Source organism: Monodelphis domestica, chromosome 5 (assembly GCF_027887165.1).
Source record: "Monodelphis domestica isolate mMonDom1 chromosome 5, mMonDom1.pri, whole genome shotgun sequence".
Lineage (NCBI taxonomy): Eukaryota > Metazoa > Chordata > Mammalia > Didelphimorphia > Didelphidae > Monodelphis > Monodelphis domestica.
The window spans coordinates 17,257,583-17,281,135 of record NC_077231.1 but is presented as its reverse complement, the minus strand read 5'-3'; the positions used below and the strand labels follow the sequence as shown (position 1 = coordinate 17,281,135).

The 23,553-nt window shown below is 34.6% G+C and overlaps 1 protein-coding gene across 3 annotated transcripts in view; it reads left to right on the top strand.

Moving 5' to 3' along the window:
* TMTC1 (transmembrane O-mannosyltransferase targeting cadherins 1) overlaps positions 1–23,553 on the top strand; it is a 291,956-nt gene that overhangs the window by 130,001 nt on the left and 138,402 nt on the right. For all 3 annotated transcript variants that reach the window (XM_056797671.1, XM_007502836.3, XM_007502837.3), the window contains 2 exons: positions 674–863; positions 17,312–17,433. In XM_056797671.1, coding sequence (XP_056653649.1) covers positions 674–863; positions 17,312–17,433 — 312 coding nt within the window. The remainder of the gene's footprint in view (positions 1–673; positions 864–17,311; positions 17,434–23,553) is intronic.

Below are 23,553 nucleotides of genomic sequence, written 5' to 3'. Positions count from 1 at the left end.
CACAGGTCTGCTGGTTTGAGGGGAACCCATAACAGAATACACAGCCTTGGAAGACCTAAAAAAAGCCATCCACCTGCCTTTCCCTTCTGACCCTTATTTTTTGGAGATCTCTGCCCATAAAGACCTGGCTAAATGGAGATTTTGGTGGGTAATTAGTGATGGCCAGACCAAATGATCATTAGGTTTCTGGAAGTACAAGCTTCCTGAAACAACTATTCACTCTACAATATTTTTAATAGTATTTGCTTATTCATTACTGGGTCCTCGTTGCTATTGAATAAATGACATAGAGTCATACCCTTTATCCAGTGTTGTCTTTAGGACCAATTGGTACAAAATGATTTCTTAGAGCAGAGGAAGCCTCTATCTGTGAAATGGAAACAGTACATTGGAAGTCATACTTAAGTGTTAGTGCCCGTCATGAACAGACTATGACTACAAGAATCACACCGTTAGCCTCAGCTCGAATGCCTTGGCTTCTCCATTAGTCCAGTGAGACCTAATGGGCCTGGTTCCTGAGGAATGCCATTTGACTGGTTCAGTGACTACTATAACAGGAGCAAAACAGTTAATTTTTCCACAAAACTGCCCAGAATGAAACTCAAGAAAAATGAAATTGGTCTTACAATATTAAAGTGACTAAATTTAATTTTAATCCCTCTTTACCTTCCAGATTCCTTACTTATTCCTACCTTTTGGCTTTCAACACCTGGTTACTGCTGGCACCAATTACCTTATGCTATGACTGGCAGGTTGGAAGTATTCCTTTGATTGAGACCATATGGGATGTACGGAATTTAGCCACTCTTCTCCTGGTTGTGGTGATGCTGTTTCTGGTTCTGCATTGCTTAACAGCATTTAAGGTAATTTTTTTCATTTTTTATTTAATTAATTTAGAATATTTTTCCATGGTTACATGATTTATTTTCTTTCCCATCAAACTTTTGGAGCGGATAAGCAATTCCACTGGGTTTTACATGTATTATTGTTCAAAATACATTTCCCTATCATTGTTATTTTTAATAGAGTAATCATTTAAAGTCAACATCCCCAATCATATCCCTATCCAACTATGTAATTGGTCATATGGGTTTTTTTTCTGCATTTATGTTCCCACTTTCTGAGTGTGGATAGTGTTCATTCTCATAAGTCTCTCAGAATTGTCCTGGATCATTGCATTACTGCTAATAGAGAAGTTCATTACATTCTATTGTACCACAGTGTATCGGTCTCTGTGTACATTGTTCTCCTGGCTCTGCTCCTTTCACTAAAGAACTGGAAATTGAAGAAATACCTGTCAATTGGGGAATGGCTAAATAAGTTGCATTTACCTTAAAATAAGCTTGTATCAAGATGGTGTTATAAAGGATAGAGCTATAATAGTTCTAGTTCACATGGAATTCCTCCAGTTCGTTACTCCTTTCAGCACAATGGTATATCATCACAAACAGATACCACAATGTGTTCAGCCATTCCCCAATCACCGGATACCCCCTCATTTTCCAGTTTCTTGCTACCACAAAGAGCACAGCTATGAATATTTTTGTATGATTATTTTTCCTTATTATCTCTTTGTCTTGGTCTATCCTGCTTTTCATAGCTTCCAGCTGTTTAATTGTGTTCTCCAATTTATTTATCATTTCATTTGATTTCTGGGGTTCTTCCTCCAAATGGGAGTTGCTGTCTTTTAGATTGTTATTTTCTTTTTGAACTATTTCCAAATTTTCTTGCCAAAACTCCTCCATTTTTCTGAAAATCTAATATTTAAATTATTTAAGAGTTTGTGGCCAATTTCCATTTTTTGGAGGATTTGGGTGCATTTAATTGTTTCCTCTGTAGTCTGGATTTTTTTTTCCATAAAATTTATCCAGGATCAAAGCCTTCTTCTTGATCTTCTTGGTGGTTGGAAGTTATATGTTCTAGGCATTGTTCGCCATCTCTAAGCTGGTTTTTCCTTCCCTTTCCAGTCAGGAGTCTGAGTGAGGAGGGCAGGCTCTCTGTATATGAAGCTAAGGGAGTGATTTTTGCCTGAGGTCACCTCATCTCCACAACTTCTACTATGTGCCACCCCTCTCTGTGCTATTTCTGCTCCCAAGGTCTGTGCTCTTTGGCCTGCTGGGGTCTCAGGTCTAGCTGTTCTCAGCGGTATGTCTGTGGTGGTCAGCTGCCAAGCTGCCAAGGATCTAGAGGTGCCTCTTGCTTGCCTGCTGATTCTAGCAAGCTGGCTTTGACCCTGGCTCCATAGGTGGGGTAGGGGAGAGTTGATCAGCTTGTATTTTGGTGCAAGTTATTTCATCCCCTTATAGTGTAGAAATGCCCAAATCCCACATACCTTCAGTGCTGCAACCTACTGTGGAGGCCCTTCATTCATCTGAATTTGTTTTTTTTTTGGTCTTTTGAGGTAGTCTATATCAGTATGTGATGAGGAGAGGAAGAGTCCTGCCTCTAAAATGCAGCCATGTGAACCCAGAATGTTTGTTTATTTTAAATAACACTTTTGGGGTAAGGGTGGGGAATTCTTTTTCTGAGGTTCCATTGCTCTTTATTCTATCAAGTTTTAATCATCATTATTTTAATCTTCATAGTTACTCACACATTTTATATTATTTATTTATTTTTAATTTTATTTAAACACACATTTTAACAGCCTTCTTCTCAAGACTTAGAATTTAGCAATTCTAATAATTTATATAGAGGGTATTTACATTAGCTATATCACTAGCATAGTTTTAAAAAAATGTATTGGCTAAAAAAAAACCTTCATTGTTATTTCTCAATACCACCCAATAAATCTTTCATTGTAATTAAGAAAAACAGTTAAATAAAGCAAATTATTACATTGGCCATTTCTGCCAGCATATATGATGTTATAGACCTTATAGACCACCACTTTTCTCTGTGGAGAAGAAAAGTATATTTTATTGGTCTTTTGAAATTAAGATTTATTATTGCATTAACTAGAAACCTGTTATGTGATGACATTGTATGTCAGTGATCTTTTGAGCTCATGAGGGCATAAAAAATGGAATTGATTACATTTTCCTGATTCTTCTTCCCTGTTAATTTATAGCACATGCTTTCTAATTTCTAATTTCCAATTTTGTAATGAGCTTTCCTATGAGAGGAAAACCACACCCTGTGCACAGAATTTATGCATCTTCTTGAAGTTCACTTGAGAAAAGAACATTCTGCACAGTCAGCATAAGACTCTGGAGGGTTGAAGCCAAAGTGCTGTGGTATTTCAATTTGGGTTTTTATGACTTATTTGAGCAGGAGAGTGAAATGCAGTCTCCAATATGCTCAGGGCTGGTTGGCAGCTTTAGACGTGGTTAGTGGGGAATGCAATACCACAAATTATTCATTAATGTTCCCAATCTTAAAAAAAAAAGTTCGATAGTATCATAGATCTAGAACTTATCACCAACATCATCTAGTCCAGGTTCTTCATTTTATAAATGAGAAAATTTAAGGGATTATGTGACTTACCCAATGTCATATAAGAAGCAGAACTTGAATCCAAATCATCTGATTACAGATTTAAAGATCATTTTATACTATTGCTGTGGTATCTTCCTTAATGAGGTTGGCTAATACACTTAGTACATTTGTTTTAAACATAAAGAATTGAGCATATTAAGGGATTAATTGTACATTGTACATATTAAAAACTCATGCAACTTTCTAGCTGTATGACCCAGAGCAAATCACTTAACTTCTATTGCCTAGTCCTTATCACTCTTCCACCTTCTAAGACAGAAGGTACGGGTTTTTGTTTTGTTTTGTTTTTAACTATACCAATGTAAGTTTATCATTTCTTTTCTGGGTTATCCCTAAACTCAGAAAGAGCAGGAATCCTTATCCTGGGACTGGAAGAAATCTCTCTTGTTCTCTTCCCTCAGAGTCCCAGCTCTGAAACTTGTTACTGTAATCCATCCAGGAGGATGAAGAGCAAGACTGTCTTCACAAGCTGTGCTGTTAGGCTAAGCTTTCTCTTCAGTTCTCCTGTCAGTTGACTCACACACAGCTGGATGCCATTCGACTGGATGCTGACATGAAAAGAGGGAGAGGAGAAAAAAATCCTCAATATTTTGCTAAATGCATGTTTTCTCCAGAGCTGCCAAGATTTTAATGGTCCATTTGGCCCTTTTGATCCTACAACAACACTATAATTGCATTTAAAAGTGATTGAAAAACTTAATTTCTCCTATAACAAAGTGCAAGCCATTATTTAGACCATTTAAAACCTTGACCCCTAATTATCCTTTTTTTTAAATATACACTCATATCTTCTATATTTTGTAACTCCAATACTGAATGTTTCAGTACTAAATTCTGCCCCAGTTCCTGAGTGAAATGAGTGAATGAAAAAGCATCCATTAAGTACTTATTATATGCTGATACAAACAGGAAAACCAATACAGTTCCCATCTTCAAAGAACTTGGGTTTTTATGAGTTGGAAGACAATACATATAGAGAAGTGGTGACCACAAAGGGTATTTTGGTTGGGAAGTAACAGAGATGATGAGTGAGACATCAGGTAATTTCAATGACAGACTCACCCTTTCTAAATTCAGTTGTAGTGATGATTTGATAACAATTCTTAGAGCAAAAGGAGTAGAGAATGGAGTCCAGATAGCTGCAAGACAGAAAATGTCCAAGGAAAGAAGATAATGATCTAAAAGAATTCTGAACAGCCTGACTTTGCTTTTGAGGAATATTGTCTTTGATTATCTAATGGCCTTCTAAGATTCCTTCCAATTCTAAACCTGTGACCCTATTATCATATTGCAAATTGCTATTCAAAGTCAAGGTTGTTTTTCATAAAATTCCCTCTAGTATTTAGGGATAGCTGAACTCTAGGTGTACTATAGAATCAGATTTTTTTTTATCCATTTTCTTCCTAGGTCATGGTTTTGATCATGTAGATTAGAGACTTAGAATTGAGTCATACTTTGCCCAATAAAAGAGATATACGCTTTTAAAGCAGAATGAAACATCTGAATTTTTAGCATGCTTGTTTTAAATATGCTTGAGGTTTTGCCTTCTAAATAAATCCTGCATTGAATACATATATACTTAAAGTATCCTGTTATAATGTAAATAAACATTAGTTTTGCAATTCTGAAAATTGAATATTTTTGTATCCTCCATTTGGTTTTCCAAAAGTGAGGCATAGTTTACTGAGTCATACTTAATAGCAGCATGGAAATCTCATATCAAATTTGATCGATCATTTTATTGGCATTCTGTCTTATCAGTTGGTATTGCTGTATCTTAAAGTTGAGGAATAAACATAACAAAAACCTTGTAATGGCTTATTTAGAAAAGATTTTCATTGGCTTTCAAATAATTAAGGAAAGAATAATGAGGTAAAAGAGACTGGAAGCATAGTTATATTTTAAATGGGGAATTTTATAATAGTAACCAAGTACACATGACTGAAGCCTATTTCCTTGCCAATTTCTTTCAGATAAGATGATTATTTCATGGAAATATCTTCCTTGAAGTTTTTTCTAACTTTTTTTACTGTGAATTCTTTTTCTAAGACAATGATACTTCATGGGAAAATTTGAAGAGTGTTCTATATAATGAGAATAATGCTTACTTCTTCCTACCACTCCTGGAAGCTGATTACATTGCCTACATTTTGGCTTTTTGGCTTTTCATTTTTCCAAATTAAGGTAGTCCAAAAATACTTCAGCTTTTGGAGATGAAGGTAGGAAGAGGGTTTTTTTTTAAACTCTTACCTTTTGGCTTAGAATTGACATACAGCTAGGAAATGTCTGAGGCCAGATTTGAAGCCAAGACCTCCCACCTTGGTGTATACCTGCCCTTTTTTTTTTTACCCTTTTTTGTGATTAGCTGCCTTTCCTTTAAACAGCCTTTCCTTCTCTTCTGGAATCACTATTCCCTCTGTTTTCTGATCCTCCCATATCTGTAATATCCTATGATAAAACAGTTTGTGCTGGAAATTTCCAACCATGCTAGTCAACCCCTGGCCACTTCCATACTGTGACATCAGAAATTGGAAACCAATGACACACACACCCCCATTCTCCCTACAAACTACTGGTTTCCATCTGCATTGCTGAATTGGCCTGTGGTATGACAATAGGAACCCAGATGTAATTGGAGTTTCAAGGTAAGAGACCTCTCAAAGGGCTAGCAACACTTTTTCTTCTCTTGCCATTCATTGATCCTTGCACTTGAAGCCTGACAACCACTCACAAGGATAGAATCTCATGCACCTGCCTGTTGTGTGTGATCCAGCTATATCCTTTTGTATGAATTTGAAGCTCCATTTCTTTCCCCTCCTTCCTGATCCTCCTGATTCAAATTGATTTTAACCCTTCCCTTTCTATAAATGAAAATAATAAAGACCTGCTGCTTTTTCCATCCCTGGCTTCTTCTTTGCAAACTTCAAAGCTTCGTCAGTGGCCTGTGACCTCAGGGCAAACTTTTTATTAAAATTCACTCAATAATTTCTGCTGGTGATACTGACGTGGAAGGCCTAATTCCTGTACCCGTGAGAAACTTACTGTCTATATTCTTTAGAGGAATTGTCCTTTAGTTAAAACCAAATATGGATCTTGTGCTTAAGATAAATTGAAACATATAAGAGAACTATATATGTGTTATAAAAAAGACCCAGTTGATTCAAGAAGAGCTTCAAAAAGGAAGTGGCATTTGAGTTGCTTTGAAGACTGGATAAGGTTTTAACAGACAGAAAACTTGGGTGCAACATCTATTAAAATGATGGTCTTCCTATTTATTTATTATGCACTTACCTGTTTGTCATTATATAATACTTTCCTAAAGACATAAGATAACATATATCTACATATAATAATATTTTCATATAGTTCTTTAGAGTTTACAAAGGGGCAGCTAGGTGACACAGTAGATACAGGGATAGCACCAGAAGTCAGAGAAGACTTGAGTTCAAATCTATCCCTCAGACATGTATTAGTTGTGTGACCCTGAGCAAGTCACTTAGTCTGATTAACCTCAATTTCCTCATCTGTAAAATGAGCTATAGAAGGAAATGACAAGCTACTCTAGTATCTTTGTCAAGAAAACCCCAAATGGGATCATAAAGAGTCAGACGTGACTGTGACAGCTGAGCAACAACACAAAGTTTATAAAGTGCTTTCCTTACAAAACCTGATTTTAAGAGAAAAAATTTTTAAAGTAAAGCCATTAGCTTAATACCATACAGCTAATAAATACAAAAACTGAGACTAAATCTGAGTTCTTTTAACTCCAAGATTCTTTTCTAAGGAGGCAGGCATGCATTTATATACATCTTTATATATAAAATACATGCATGCACATGTGTGCATATACATGTAGGTACATGCTGTGGCTGCATTGCACACTTATGTACATGTATGTATGGACAAATATGTAGCACATCTAAAAAATAGTGCAATGAAAACTATTAAAGCTTATGGGCACACTGCATATATGTTGAACTACCTAAATGACCTAAAGTCAAGCCAGTGTAAAACTTCTGTTCAGGTAGTAGTTTGTTTATACACCTCAAAGGGCAGCTTTCCATTGCTAGGAAAGCTCTACCTTAGAACTTGAGTTCTGAACTTGGGGCTCAACATAAGGGATTCTCAGATAGATTTCAGAGGGGTCTGTGAATTGGCGTGGGAAAATAATTATATCCTATCTTCACTAACCTCTAACTGAAATTTACTATTTCTTTCAACTATTTAAAAATAGTATTTTGAGGCTGGGTCCATAGACTACCAAAAGGGTCCTTGACACACAAAAAAGGTTAACCCAGAGGGAGGCAGTGAAATACATTTAGAAATTCACTAATTCTTTCAGATTCCATATCACTAATTAGAGAGAGAGAGTATGTAGTTAGAATATCCAGTATTTATCCCCCTAGCTAGATGTGAGCCAACATCCAGATTCCAACAGCCTTTGCTTTTCTCTGGCAATAGCTGTCATGTGGATTTAGATGGTACGTACTTTCATTTTATCTTAGATCAATAAAGGGTGGACTCAGAGAACTTTAGAGTTGAAATGTCATTCTATGGTTCCTCAAACAAAGGCTTTTATCATCTATCAAAGATCACTCCTATATGAGGGAAGACATCTTAAACTTTAGTTATAGCCCTAGGTGCAGTGATCTGCACCTGCAGTGAATTTTATGTTCATGTTGAATATGAGCTGCTGAAGATGATTTTGTACCACTCCATCACTGCCGTCTCCCACTCACTCCCCAAATATGCATGCACTATAGCTGAATTTTAACATATGTTAACATGATATAGACAATAATTTTAAAAAGGAGTCCTGGATGGAGTCCTTTGTTCTCAGTGGATTTTCAAATGAACTAATTTGCTGTAGACATTTGTGATTATAATAATTACCTTTTTGGATTGTGTATACAGTAGCAATAAAAGGCATTTAACCAACGAAAGCTGATTATCTCATTATCTCTTATGATTAGTTAATATGTATGCCCCAGGAGCACTGTAGTGCTCATCAGCTTTTAGGTTCTTCTTTAGTCTTACAGATGTAGTTCTGATCTTCACATGTGTGTTTACAACAAATATTGACATAAATGAGAGCTGATATAATTGTGATTATTTAGGTAAAATCATTTCACTGCTCCTATTGTTTTTGTTTTTCATTGACTAAATCTTTCACTCTAAAAGACTATCCAGGCTAACAATAGCAAACATCAGTAAATTTCATTTGTCAGTGTTTCATGTGGGAATGCATTTCATTACATTCCCAGTTAGTGAGAATACTGACTCTCCTAATGTGGTCTTGTGTATTCAAATTCATACTATTGAAGTTAAAATAAGAAATTGTCATTGCTTTCAGCCCAGTTGAAATATGCAGTGTGAATTATAATGTGACCCCTTTACAGTAGTCACTATTTTATTTTCTATGTTCTTTTTTTAAAAAACCCTTCCATCTTAGAATAGGTTCTAAGACTGAAGAGTAGTAAGAGCTAGGCAATGGGGATCAAGTGACTTGTCCAGGGTCACACAATTAGGAAGTATCTGAGGCCTGGTTTGAACCCAGGACCTCTTGTCTCTGGGCCTAACTCTAAATCCACTGAGCCACCCAGCTGCCCCCTATTCTCTATATTCTTATGGGTTATCCTGAGCTTTCACTGCTTTACAGGTATATTGTTTATTCTAGTGGCATCCATGTAGCTCATTTCCAAATGAAGAAATTGAGATTCAGGAGATTTATCTAATGATGGTTATGAGAATGTACTATACTTTGTACATTTGAGGATGAGGCAATGGATTCACATGTTCTTTGCCTATCCTGCATGCCTGAAATGTTTGTTCCCCTTCATCTGTGCCTCCTGGTTTCCTTCAAGTTCCAATTAAATTCCCATCTTCTACAGGAAGCCTTTCTCACTCCACCTCCTTAATTATTTTAAAAATAATATTTTATTGTATTCCCTAATTAAATGTAAAAACAATTTTTAACATTTGGGTTTTTTTCCCCAATTTTGAGTTCCCAGTTTTCTCCCTCTCTCCTTTCCCCCTTTCCTCCATCCATGAAATGGTTAGCAGCCTGTTAGAGATTTTACATATGCAGTCACGTAAAACATTTTTTCCATCCTATTCATTTTGTAGAAGTGATCTCAAAAAAAAAAGGCAGAAAGAAAGTGAAATTTAATATGTTTTGGTCTTCATTCAGACTTCCATCAGTTCTTTCTCTGGAGGCAGATGGCATTTTTCACACAAGTCTTTGGGATTGTCATCACTATTAGTAAAAAATCACTATTGCTGAGAATAGTTAGGTCATTTACAGTTGTTCATCATATAATATTGCTATTACTATATGTAATATTCTTTAGGTTTACTCACTTCATTTTGCATCAGAATCAGAAGGACTTATAGAGTCCTTGCAGGTTTTTCTGAAATTATAATTTCTTATAGCACAATAAAATCATATACTGCATCTTGTTCAACCATTTCCCAAATGATACACATCCCCTCAATTTCCCATTCTTTTGTACCACAATAAAGAACTGCTATAAATATTTTCATACAAATAGGTCCTTTTCCTTTTTTAAAAAATGTCTTTGGGATATAGGCCTACTAGTGTTGTTAGACCAAAGAGTAGGCACAGTTTTAAAACATTTTGGACAAAGTTCCACATTGCTCTCCAGAATCCAACCCCCTTTAATTCTAATGCTTTTACTCTGTTGATAATTTCCAATCTATTTCTTTAGTTAGTTAGTTTAGTTTAGTTAGTTATCTTTAGATAGTTAGTTTAGATAGATAGATAGATAGATAGATAGATAGATAGATAGATAGATAGATAGATAGATAGATAGTTTGCATGTGATTCATCTGTGGGTTGCTGGGTTGCCTATCCCATTAGACTGTGAGCTTCTTTAAAAACACACACACACAAGCCTTACATACTATCTTAGAATCGATATTCTGTTTTAGTTTAAAGACAGATAAGTGGTAAGGGCTAGGCAATTTGCTTTAAATGAAATGTCACAAAGCTAGGAAGTGCTTGAGGCCAGATTTAAACCCAAGAACTTCCCTTTTCTCTAAGCTAGACTCTTAATCCACTGAGTCACCTCCAGACTGTGGACTTTTTGAGACTAGAAACTATCTTTTGCCTTTCTTACTGACTGACTGACCCAGACATACTTCGTCCTGGATTTCTTATAGTCTAACTCCTTAACATCCAGTGCTACTCCTACTTCCCCCCAACCCTTAAAAAACGTTCTGTTTCTTTTGAATAAGGTAAATCCAGAACCATGGTGCAGACCTGGGTGGCATCCCACCAAGCCTCGAGGTCAAGTGTGTCTGCTTGAATGAGACCCCTAGTTGCTCTTGTTTGTCGTCTAAATGTTGTGTTTGCAAATGGGAATTTGAGATTAAAAGTTTTATTTTATGGATTTCTTGCCAAATTCTTAGTTGTCTGAACTACTTACTATTTTTTCCTTTTTTTGTAACTATTCTCAATGATGGAGAACACACTTGGAGAACACACACACATACATATACACAATGTTCTCCCTCCCTTATTCTTTTTAGTTTAAAGGTTAGATTTGTGAGACACCCAGGAAATATATTCCCAGCAGCTTGTGTTATGCATCCTCCATTTCCTGCCAAGATTCTGTCATTCCTGTATTTTAAACCCTGATACGGAAATTGAAATGCCATTTTCAGATACCACCTTCTTAGCCAGCTGTTTATTTTCCAAATTAATTTTTCCTCTTCAGTATTCCTCACCTTCAGTGGGCATTAGTGAGAAAAACACAACTTGGGCTTCTACAGTCTTTGTTTTCTTGCCCAAGATTTCATTTTCACTGGAAATACTTTTTTAGTTGCCTTTTCTTTTCCTGGTATTATTGTTTATAGCTATATGAATTACCAGAAATGGGCAGTTGTCTTGTTTTGATAAATCTTGGAAGAGAGAGAAATATTTATAGCATCAAATTTTTTGTGATGGCAAAAAAATTGGAAACTGAGGGGATGTCCATCAGTTGGAGAATGGCTGAACAAATTGTGGTAAATGATGGTGAAGGAATACTATTGTGCTAGAAGAAATGATGAGTGAGATGGTTTAAAAAAAAGGTGGTAAGACCTACATGAACTGATGCAATAAGAAATAGGAGAACATTGTACTCAATAACAGCAATATTGTTTGATAATCAACTGTGATAGACATAGGTATTCTCAGTAATACAATGATCCAGGACAGTTCTAAAGGACTTATGACAAAGAATGCTATCTACCATTAGAGAAAGATTTGTTGGAGTCAGATCAAAGATTAAAGGTTTTCACTTTATTTGTGTTTTTATTTGGGGTTTTTGGTTTTATATGTGTATTCTCAATGATCAACGTGGAAGTATGTATAACCTAGATTAAAATACCTATCATCTCCAAGAAAGGAGAGGGAAGGGAGGAAAGGAGATGGTTTGCATCTTATAATTTTGGAAAATGTATAGTGAAAATTGTTATTACAAATATGGACTAAGTTACCTGAATATGGAATGTCTAACTGAGTTCAAAGTTACAGTTCTTCTTAATAGCAGTATGAACTTGGGTAGAGTACTTCTACCATCTAGGTCACATTTTTCTTGTAAAATGAAGGGGTTAGATTAGACTCTGAGGTCTCTTTTCACTCTAAATCTGATAATAGTATCCATTGATTTGGAAAATGCTTTATGAAAAATGGCAAAATTCCATGGCCTATGGATCCATTAGGACAATTCCAAGACTTTCAGACTGGGAACTATTGTACTAGTTATTACCTAGAGTCCCTTTCATTTCCAAATCCATTATCAATATGCTTTGATGAATGTCAGAAAAAAAACCCTCTTCTTGCTTATTTCTTCCTACTTGTGCCTAGAAATTCATTTTGTCTGTATTGGGTGGTGATTTCCTAAGCTACCTCACACTGTGATTCTCTTATAAAATGCTAGTTCTCCAAGAAAGAATAACAAATTATCTTCTCTAATGCTTTATTATGAATAAATTTATTAGAATTCCTTCTTTTGAAAAAATGTTTTAATCATTTCAGCAGTGACCTCTTATTAAATTTATTTTTATTGCATTGTGGTCTATAAATTTGAGAGACCTTTAGGCTCGAAGAAATGATTGATTTTTATAAAACTATCATGTTCAGTTGAGAAATATTATGTGTGTATGTGCACATATTTATATGTATAGATGTGCATATTCATACATGTATAAGCACAATGCACATGCACACATATAACCTTCTTCTTCCTTTCTTCATTTTCCCTTTTCCTTCCTTATTGATTGAAATGAATTTCTACCCAACTTCTTCAGATAAGAGTAAGGTTGAAATGTCACTTGTTCTTTCCACTCTTCCTCCTTATTTGTAGGATTTATGTGTGTGTACCCAAATTAAGTGAAAATTTGTGTGATCCTGTAATCTCTTCATTCAACATATTCTTCTTGCCTTCTATTTCTTCTCTTTGTCTGTCTGTCTCTCCTCTCTCCCCTTCCCCCACTCCTGCCCTCTCTCGCCTTTCCTTTCTGTCTCCCCATTCTGTTTCCATTCAGCAGCCTCCAGGAATCTACCATTTCTAAAGTTCTAGTGTCTTTTATTTATTTTTAATTTTTTATTAGATTTGTCTAGATCTGAGATGAATAAATTATAATGTTGCTGTCTATTTCCCTCCTTAAATTATTTAACTTTTTTTAGATGCTATGGCACTTGGCATATGTATGTTTAATCACAATAATCCATCATCTTTGTTGCCTTTCAGCAAAATGTAAATTTTTTCTGTTTCTTCCTTTTAATTAAGTCTAATTCTGATCTTATCTTGTCTGAGTTCATGATTGCAACACCTGCCATTTCTACTTCAGATTAAGTACAATAGATTTTGCTCCAACTACTTTTTTGAACTCCATGTGAAAATTTGTATTGTTTTTTTCTTGTAAATATCATATGATTAGATTCTGCTTTCTTATTCCTTTTACTAGGCTTTTATATTTGTTGGATGAATTCATCCCATTCACACTCACTGTTGAGATTATAAATTATATATTTCCTTTCTTTATATTTCCTTATACTTTCTCTTCTCTTATTTCCTACTCCTTTGAGTTTATATGCTTAAGTCTAACCCTTCTCTCTTGTATTCCTCCCTTTTGTTTTTATTCCTTGCTTTGATATTTCCCTGTTGAGTGAAAGACATTTCTATCCCCAACTGTATGTGTGTATTTTTCTCTTCTTTGAACTAGTTCAAATAAAAATGAAGTTCAAATATCGCCTCTTCCTCCTACCTCTTCTTCCTTGTTTATATAGATTCTACTTGTATCTACTTGTACTCAAATTAAGATAATTCTCTGTCCTTTTGTCTCTCTCCTTAATGCATTCTTCTTCCCTTCTACTTCCTTTCTTCCTATTTCTCTTCTTCACTTTTGGTTAAACTCCTTAAGAATTTCATTTACAGTAGGTGCTTCCATTTTCTCAATCTTTATTCTCTTCTTAACCCCCTAATAGTCTAGCATCTGACATCAGAATTCTATTGAAAATACTCTTTCCAATCACATATGAGGCGGGTTGATACTCACAAGGTTAGAATTAAAGGATGGAGTAAGACCTTTTGGGCCTCAACTGATAGAAAGAAGACAGGAGTTGCAATCATGATATCTGACAAAGCCAAAGCAAAAATAGACCTGATCAAAAGGGATAGGGAAGGTAAATACAAATTGTGGTATATGTTGGTGATGGAATACTATTGTGCTAAAAGGAATAATAAAGTAGAGGAATTCCATGGAGACTGGAACAACCTCCAGGAAGTGATGCAGAGCGAAAGGAGCAGAACAAGGAAATCATTGTACACAGAGACTGATATACTGTGGTACAATTGAACGTAATGGACTTCTCCATTAGGATCAATGCAATGTCCCTGAACAATCTTCAGGGATCTAAAAAACACTATCCACAAGCAGAGGATAAACTGTGGGAGTAAAAACACCGATGAAAAGCAACTGCTTGACTACAGGGGTTGAGGGAATATGACTGAGGAGAGACTCTAAATGAACACTCTAATGCAAATACCAACAACATAGAAATGGGTTCGAATCAAGAACACATGTGATACCCAGTAGAATCATGGGAGAGGTGGGGGGGGGGGAAGGTAAAGAAAATGATCTTTGTTTCCAATGAATAATGTTTGGAAATGACCAAATAAAATAATGGGGGAAAAAAAAAGAAAATACTCTTTCCAAAGTTACCGATGATCTCTTAATTGCCAAATTGAGGGATTTAGTCCATTGAATTTTATCATTCTTGACATCTTTGTAGCCTTTGACACTGTTGATCATCCTCTTCTCCTTGATACTCTCTTTTCTTTGTGTTTTCAGGATGCTCTCTCCTGGTTCTAACTATCAAACTCAATCTCCTTTGCTGGATTCTTATCCAGCCATCTAATTATAGGTATCCAGCAGGGCTTTTTTCTGGACCCTTTTCAATTCTTGTTTTATACTACACCACACACTGATTTCATCAACTGCAACAGATTTGTTTACCACTGATGATTCTTACATCTATCTCTCTTACTCTAACCTCTCTGCTGACCTCCAATCTCACCTCTCCAGCTACTTTTTAGACATCTCTTAATTAGCTGTCCAGTAGACACCTTAAACTCATGTCAAAAACTGAACTAATTTTCTTTCCCCCAAAGTCCTTTTGCTTCCAAACATCCCTATGACTTTTGAGGACATCACTGTTTCTCCAGTCTCCCCAGCTCTCTAAGTGTCACCTTTGAATCTTCACTATCTCTCACCCCCTCCTTCTGTATCTAATGTATTGCCAAAGCCTGTCAAATATCATCAATATGCACCCTTTTCTTTTCTCATAGGGCCACTATGGTGGTTCAGGCCCTCCTTACACCTACTTGCCTCAAGACTCTCCCTACTCCAATCCATCCTCACCAACCACCAAAATGATTTTCCTAAAGCACTGGTTTGACTATTTCATCTTTAATTCATAAATTCCAGTGGTTCTGTTACCTCTAGGATCAAATATAAAACAATCTTTTTGATGCTCAAAGTCTTTTATAACTAAATCCCCTCCCCCAGGCTTTCCAACCTTCTTAAACCTTGTCCCCCCATATACTCTTTTATCCTATGACACTGACCTCCTTTATATTCCACAAAGAAGATACTCAGTCTCTCATCTACCAGCATTTTCTCTGATTGTCCTATACCCAAAAAATTTCCCTCTTCTCTACCTCCTTACTTCCTTCAATTCCCAACTAAAATATTATCTTCTGTAGGAACTCTTTCCTAATTCCTTTCAATTATAGCACCATCTCTGTTAATAATCTTATTTTTATCTGGCATATAGCTTGTTTGTATATATTTTTACTAGTTGTCTTTACTAGTAGCCACTAGTTTAGATTATGAACTCCTCAAGGGCAAGGACATCCTTTTGCCTCTCTTTGTATGCCCAAGCTTACTTAGCACAGGGTCTGACACATAGTAGGCACTTGATAAATGCTTATTAATTGACTGATTATTTTAAAATTATCAGAAAATAAAACTACAATCAGGTCCTATGACTAATTGAATTCCTTCAGTGACTCCAGATACTAATACAGTTTCAGGGAGATATATGTATCATCTAGTCATTTTTGAATGTTAACATATTATTCTTGAGTAGTTTCTTATGTTTGCTTACTCATGTTTACCTTTTTACATTTTTCTTGACTCCTATTTTTGTTTTTGAAAGTTCCTACTCAATTTATTAGAACCCTTGGAAGTTCTCTAATTTATTAAAGTACACATTATCACATCAATACCCCATTTTTCTTCATAAATTATTCTTCCTTATAAACCTATATATTTTGCCTTCTAGATTATTATATTCCAAACTCTTTGCTCTTTCATTGTGGTGGCTGCTAAATCTTCTGTGATCCTAACTGTGGTTTTTCTGCAGGATAGTTATTTATTTTTGACTTCTTGAAATATTTTTTTCCTTCAACTGGGAGTTCTGGATTTTGACCATAATATTCTAGGGAGTTTTCATTTTTGGTTTCTTTTAGGAGATAAGTTGTGGGTTCCTTCCATTTTTACTTTCCCCCAATAATTTTAAGAAATTTGAGTAGTTCTATTTTTGAATAATTTCTTTAACTATGATATTTAGACTCTCCTTTTTTGTTGTTGCCATTAGATTCAGCCACTATTTGCTATTTGGAAAGATCTTCTGCTTCTGAGTGGCAGAACTATAGACTCTTCTGTGTTGTGAAATTCCTGCTCTGGTTATTCCACTGAAGGCTTCAGACTGGCATAGAAGTTGGAACTGAGACTCTGTCCATACCTCCTGCCCTGTTTTGCTCTTAGTGTAGGACAGAACAACTACTATATTCTTTTGAAGTTGTTTCTCATTTAGTTCAAGGTAGGGTCTCACAAAAGCACTTCACCCTAGAATATCACCCTAGGCTCAGGTCCCTTCCTCAGACTAACCCGGATCTTTGACCCCAAAAGGGTTAGTGAGCAAAATTGCTGCCAACTAACTTTTTACTTAGGCCAGTTTTCATAGCAGTAGTACTAGTCACACTTGCATTCTACAAATATTCTATAATTTTAGTTGACAAATAAGGACTATTAGTACAGGTCTTGAATGTTTTGATGTTCACTGGGATTTTCTGCAAGAGAGCTTTTTCTTTGACATTTCTTATGTAGATCAAAAGGTTTATATCTATCTAATCTATTCATTTCATCAGCAAAACTTTTAAAATGAGATGATGACTTAATGCTGAGAGAAGTTGGATTTCTAATAAATTAATTTGTCTTTCATTCTTGTGTGTTACAGAACCTGGAAAATAATGAAGTTCTAGTTGGTTTGCTTTTTCTGGTTTTTCCATTCCTTCCAGCCAGCAATCTCTTCTTCAGTGTGGGCTTTGTGGTGGCAGAAAGAGTCCTGTATATGCCTAGGTAATTATGGCTTTCCTTTTCTATATACTCTGTCAACACAAATTTTTATTTTCAGAGAGAGCCTTTTTTTCAATTATAGTTCAAAAAAACTACTCAGTGGACCCAAATTTTTGTATTCTGTCAGCCACTAGGTTGATTTTCAGAATAAATTTAAATAGAATTCATTTAAATTTTATATTCTTTTAGATGTATTTAAAAGATTACCATCAAAATCTAAACCAGGTTGGGAAGGTAGGTGGCATAATGGATAGAATACTGGACCTGGAGTTAGGAAGACCTGAGTTCAAATCCATCCTCAGTCACTTAATAGCTTTGAGACTGAGCAAGTGATAATTTCTGTTTCCCTAAATTTCTTTATTGGCAAAATGAGGAAAGGAATAGGATCAACATTCTGTGGTTATCATGAGGATCAAATGAGTTAGAATTTGTAAAGTATTTGCATAGTGCCTGGTACATAGTAGGTACTTAATAATTTTTTTTTCCTTCCTAAAACTTTGCAAAGTTCTGAACCAGAATCATGTATAGGTATCACAAAATTCTTGTCTGAACATTTAGATCTTAGTGAATAATATTAGAGTAATAGTCTGGAAATATTTTGGTGATTTACATTCATATGTTAAGTATCCCAGTAGTAATTAAATTGTAACTCTGATACTTATTTTCCATTTTCAAATCAGGATGAACTTGGCCCTGAGAAAACAACAAATTGTGATTTTAAAATTACAAATACTGTTCGAATTTGTTTGATTTTGTCTTTCTTTTTGGCCTTCAAGATAGGCTATAGCTTATCTTATGTTGCTATCTTATTCAAAGTATAATTTTTCCAAAGCATTCTTTTGTTTTTTAAGATCTCAGGGTAAAGCCCTAGAGACTTGGATACTTGTCGTTAATCTACCACTGTATGACATTAAACAAATCACAAAACTTCTCTGAGACTCAGTTTTCTTATCTCTAAAATAAAAATGTTAAATGAGATGATCTCCCTTCTAGTTCTAATGCTTCAAAATATTTTATGGAGAATCTATTAACTTTGTAAATGAGCTAGAAATGAAAACATCTAGAAACCTGGAAGATGGATTTCAGCTATTGGTAGACCTTTGATTATCTACAAAAAAATTAGATAAAGGCAAGGAGCTATAATTTTAAAGTTATATTTAAAATTATATAAAAATTATATATAAAATTAAATTTAAAAATTATAGCTCCTTGCCTTTACTTAATTAAGAATAGGACCATGCATGAATATTTTCCCATTTTACAACTACAGATATTTTATGAAGTACATAGTTACAAATAAGTAGTATTCAATGTAAACAAAATTGGAACAATAATTCTTTGAACTCATGTATGAAAAAGTATCATTGAGTATTAAAATATATCAATTATATTGATACTCTGGTCTATGTATACACTTGTCAAAGAAGAGTGAAATAAGGAATCATTATTTTCCCTGAAAATATGGTAAGTAATTAGCATATATCTATTCATATTTCTAGATAGCCCAAAGGCAAAGCTCTGGCTATTGAATTCTTATACTTTCATAGATTTCTAAGCTAGGAAAAGAACTTACAGCACATTTACTTTAGCACCTTGCCTGTTTTATAGGACTATGTCTAAACCATTCAGGGCAGAGGAGTATCCATTCCATGCATAAATATCTCCAAAGAAGATTTTTTCAAGTCTCTTCAATAAAGCAATATTAAATAATCTTTTCCAAACGGAATTTTATATTTGATCCTAGAGGCAATAAGGACCATTGGAATTTTTTGAATGGAAGACGGGTAATATTTTCAGATCTGCAACTTGGGAAATTACTTTGATAGTTGGGTGGGGAGAATGGACTAGGATCAGAAGAGACTTGAGGTAGAAAGATCAAGGTTCATCTTTAGTGCTATGAAAACAGCCAATGGAGAAATGTATAGTTGGGATAAGTGGAAGGGATAATATTTTCATAGGAACTGGTGTACATTTTATGCATTCTTTCCATTTATATAATCATGCTGTTGTAATAGATTTTTTTTCCTTTAAAATTCCATATGAATTACATTGTGGTAAGTATTACCCTCCAATAAAACAAATGCTTTGGCTCCTGGAGTAGACCAAAAACCTAGAATTGGCATACTTCTTAAGCCTAGAACAAAGAACCAAAAAAAATTCACATCATTGGTTCTGAGTTTGATAACATTACAGATTTAGGAAATTACAATTGGCTACATTAAGGAAAGTGAACATAGGCATGCAAACAATCAGGCCCACTTCTCTGTAACTCTAAGGAATGTCTTTGTGAATTTATTGAGTCTGGCTGTATTTTGAGGTCATAGATATTGGAAAGGAGTGCCAGACTTGAAAGTGTTCTGGAATAAGATAAGGACACTTGAAATTTTCAAGAATAGGGACTTTGGATGGGGTAAGGTCAACCTAACCTGGATCTCAGATTGGCACGGATATTATTCAGCTTCTCAGACTGAAGTTATGAGAAGTAACATCTCCATTGGCAGGCCTGATTTATAGGCATTGCTGAGATAATGGCTCCCATACTCAGTTTCTCTTTAATCAGCAATATGTATGGGAGAACTATTGCTTCATCTACAGAGAGGGAGACTGAACTTTTGAACTTCAAAACTGCTTCGTTTATAGACAAAGATTGGACCCATTACATGGAATACAGAATATGGTTACAAAGGAGAATCAGAGTAGAATAAAATATTTTAAAAGGATAGAATAACAGAATTGAATATGCAGTACTGAATCAATATCTGTTTCTTTCCATTCAGTATAAGCTAGATGAATCCATGAACTAAATTCAGAGACAGGGGCCATAATGAAATCAATTACTTGTCAATAAGATCAATAAGAAAATGATAACGGATCAAATTTAATCTTTTCAATACAAAGGTCAGTTGAAAACATTACGTCATGAACTTTATATTTCCAAAGTAGGACATTCTATTTTTGGTCAGCTCTACTTGTTAGGAAGCATTTTCCTTTTTTTGACTTGAAATCTGTTCCTCTATAACAAACAGAAAAAGTCGAATCCCTCTTCCACAAACAATCCTTCCTATATTTGAAAATAGTTATCAGATTCCACCTAAATCTCTCCATCATTCAGACATCTCTAATTCTGTATGATCTGATTTCCAGTCATTTTACTAATTTGGTTACACTAGGTTGACTATAACTTATTTATATCCCCCCTAAAATGTGACTAGGTTAGAAAATAGTGGAAACAATCTCTTCTTTGCAGCGTACAATTTCATTCCTTTTTTAAAAAAAATAACTATCCTCTTACTCTGTTGCTTAATAGTGAACTTCATTAAAATTCCCAGGTCCATTTCATATGAAATGTTTTTCAACTATATCTTCTCTATCCTTTATGTGATTAGTTTGAAACGCAAGTGCAAAAATTCCTATTTGTGCCTATTAAATTTCACTTATCAGGAGAAGTCTATTGTTTTACCCTACTAAGATAATTTTGGATACTGATTCTATCATCTAATGTATTATTTATTGCTCCCAGATTTGGGACCTCTAAAGATTATTCAATAAGGATTCCATCTTTGCTTTTATCAGAGTCATTGATCATAGTGATTAGAACAAGGATAGAGACAAATCACAAAGGCATTTTGTTAAAGATTTGGATCTTACTCTGCCTAATCTTACTCTACCTAATTAGGCTATTTTATAGCCTATAACTTCTATCTTATCCAAAAGGATAACATAAGAGACTTTGTCAAATCCCTCACTGAAATGAGGTACACTCTACGTCTGTGGCATTCCACCAATTAACTACTGTAATAACCATATAAAAATAGGAATTAGTCTAGTCTATCTTGATTTATTCTGGTGGTTCATGGTAACATCAATTCAATCTAACCCTTCAAGGAGCTATTGTGCTAATGGGGTATGTCATATAAAAATTATATGTGCAAATGAAATAGAGCACTAGTAACAAAGAGGATTATATAGGTGCCATTGGAAACATCTGAACTGAGCCTTGAAGGGAACTAGGGGAGAAGGGAGTACATCCTAGTCATGACCAATAGCCTCTCTGCAATAGGGAAACAATGAGCTAGAGGGTCAAATTTAGAAAATGACAAGTAGCCTGCAATATAGCCAACTATGTAGAACACATTAAGGAAAGAAATGTGTAATGTATAATGAGTTTATAAAGGCAGCCTGGAGAAAGACTAAGAATCATCTATTTAATGAATGCTTTGACTGATTTAGGATGGCCTTAAATACTTGAAATGAAAAGATTATTATTTCTTTCAAAGGTGGATTCCTTTTGACCACTGACTAGAGCAGTTCTTAGTAAATATTATGATTTTGTTGGGAAATGTGTTTACCTATACACCTAAATATTTCATTCATTTTCTTCTTTATATATATAGAAAAGTTTTAGGTAACTCACCTCAAAAAAGAAAAATGCCTTCGTACAATTGAATTAATGACCAACTCACATAAGTCTCTCAGATTTATAATTTAAAAATTTATAGCATTTTATGATCACATAGCTCTTCTATAAACCTTATCTTATTTGGTCATCATGTCAACATAGGATTGTCCCCATATTACACCATAAAAAACAAAGGTTCAAATGGGCCAAATGACTCAAGGTAATGCAATTGATAAGTGGAAGAGCTTTTATGGCATATTGTAAGTTTAATACAATATATGCAAAAAGTATCTCAACTGAAAGCCATAATCAGAGAATAACATAAAGATTTCCTAATCTGTCTTAAGGAAATTAGAACCAGGAAATTATTTGGGGGAAAGAATTATCTAAAAGATTAGTTGGGAGGGATTTTCCCCCTACCCCCTTGAAAATTGAGAGTAGAGAAAAAGATTCTGGGTGAATTTTGTATCTAGATTACAGTTACTATCCTGGAAGTTTGCCCCAACCTGTTATATCTTTAGAATAAAAATCAAAGTAAACATAGACTGAAAAATATAATGAATGAATGAAAGATACAAGATAACTGCCTCAAACACAAAATACAGGCATTAAACAAGATCAAGGTTAGTATGCAATCTTTATGAACCAGACTATATTTTTAAACTAAATATGAAATATGCTTTTTAAATTGTTAATTCATTAATAAATGATAATTTCAACGTTCTTCTCACTGGAAAATGGTATCCAGCTGGGTGGAGAAAATTGAGGAGGTAATCAATCACATAATTTAGAGATATTGCAATTGTGCAAATTTAAAAATGTACCCACAGGTTGTAGTTTTGAATAAGAATGCAAGGGTTTTTTAAAAATTAGTGAAATTATTTGCATTTGACAGAGAAATAACTGAATTTATTTTCTCAGTTTTTTGTTTTTTTTTTTTATACAAAGCATTACCATGTCAAGGAGAATAGAGAGTGAGCCTTTGAGGCAGAATGATCTTAGCTTCAATTTCTACCTCTAATGCAAGCTGTATTTGGGACTCTGAGTAAGTCATATAATCTCTTAGTGTCATCAACCACTTTTATTTTTTAAACCTTACCTTCCGTCTTGAAATCAACACTGTGTATTGGTTCCAAGGTAGAAGAGTTGTAATCACCAGGAACTTTAACATTTTCAATCTTCTTTCATTTTCAGTTCTTAATTCTCTCCCTTCCCTATCCTTTTTTTTTTTATTCATTGACCAGCAAGAAAAACAACTTGTTATAAATATTTATAGTCATGAAAGGGAATTCTTTCATTAGCCAAGTCCAGAAAAAGAATGAAAAAGAGAAACAAAGAAGAAAAAAGTAGACAATGTTTCAGTATTCACTTTGAATCCATTACCTATCTAAAGGTGGTTAACATGTTTCACCATGTGTAATTGTAATTGTTACTATCTCAGAGTCCCCAAGTCTTTCATAGTTAATTATCTTTACAATACTATTGTTATTGTGTCAATTGTTCTCATTCTGCTTACTTCAACTTTGTATCAGCTCATATAAGTCTTCGTTGTTTTTACAGTTCAATAGTATTCCATTGCATTTATATACCTGTGGGAAGCAAATTTTTCTTTCTCCAATATTGATTTTTTTAAATGTCATCTCTCAGTGACCTGGAGGTCAAATACCACTGAGTAAATTCAGGTATAGACAAGTCCTCAGAGAGAGGAAATAACGAACCAATGA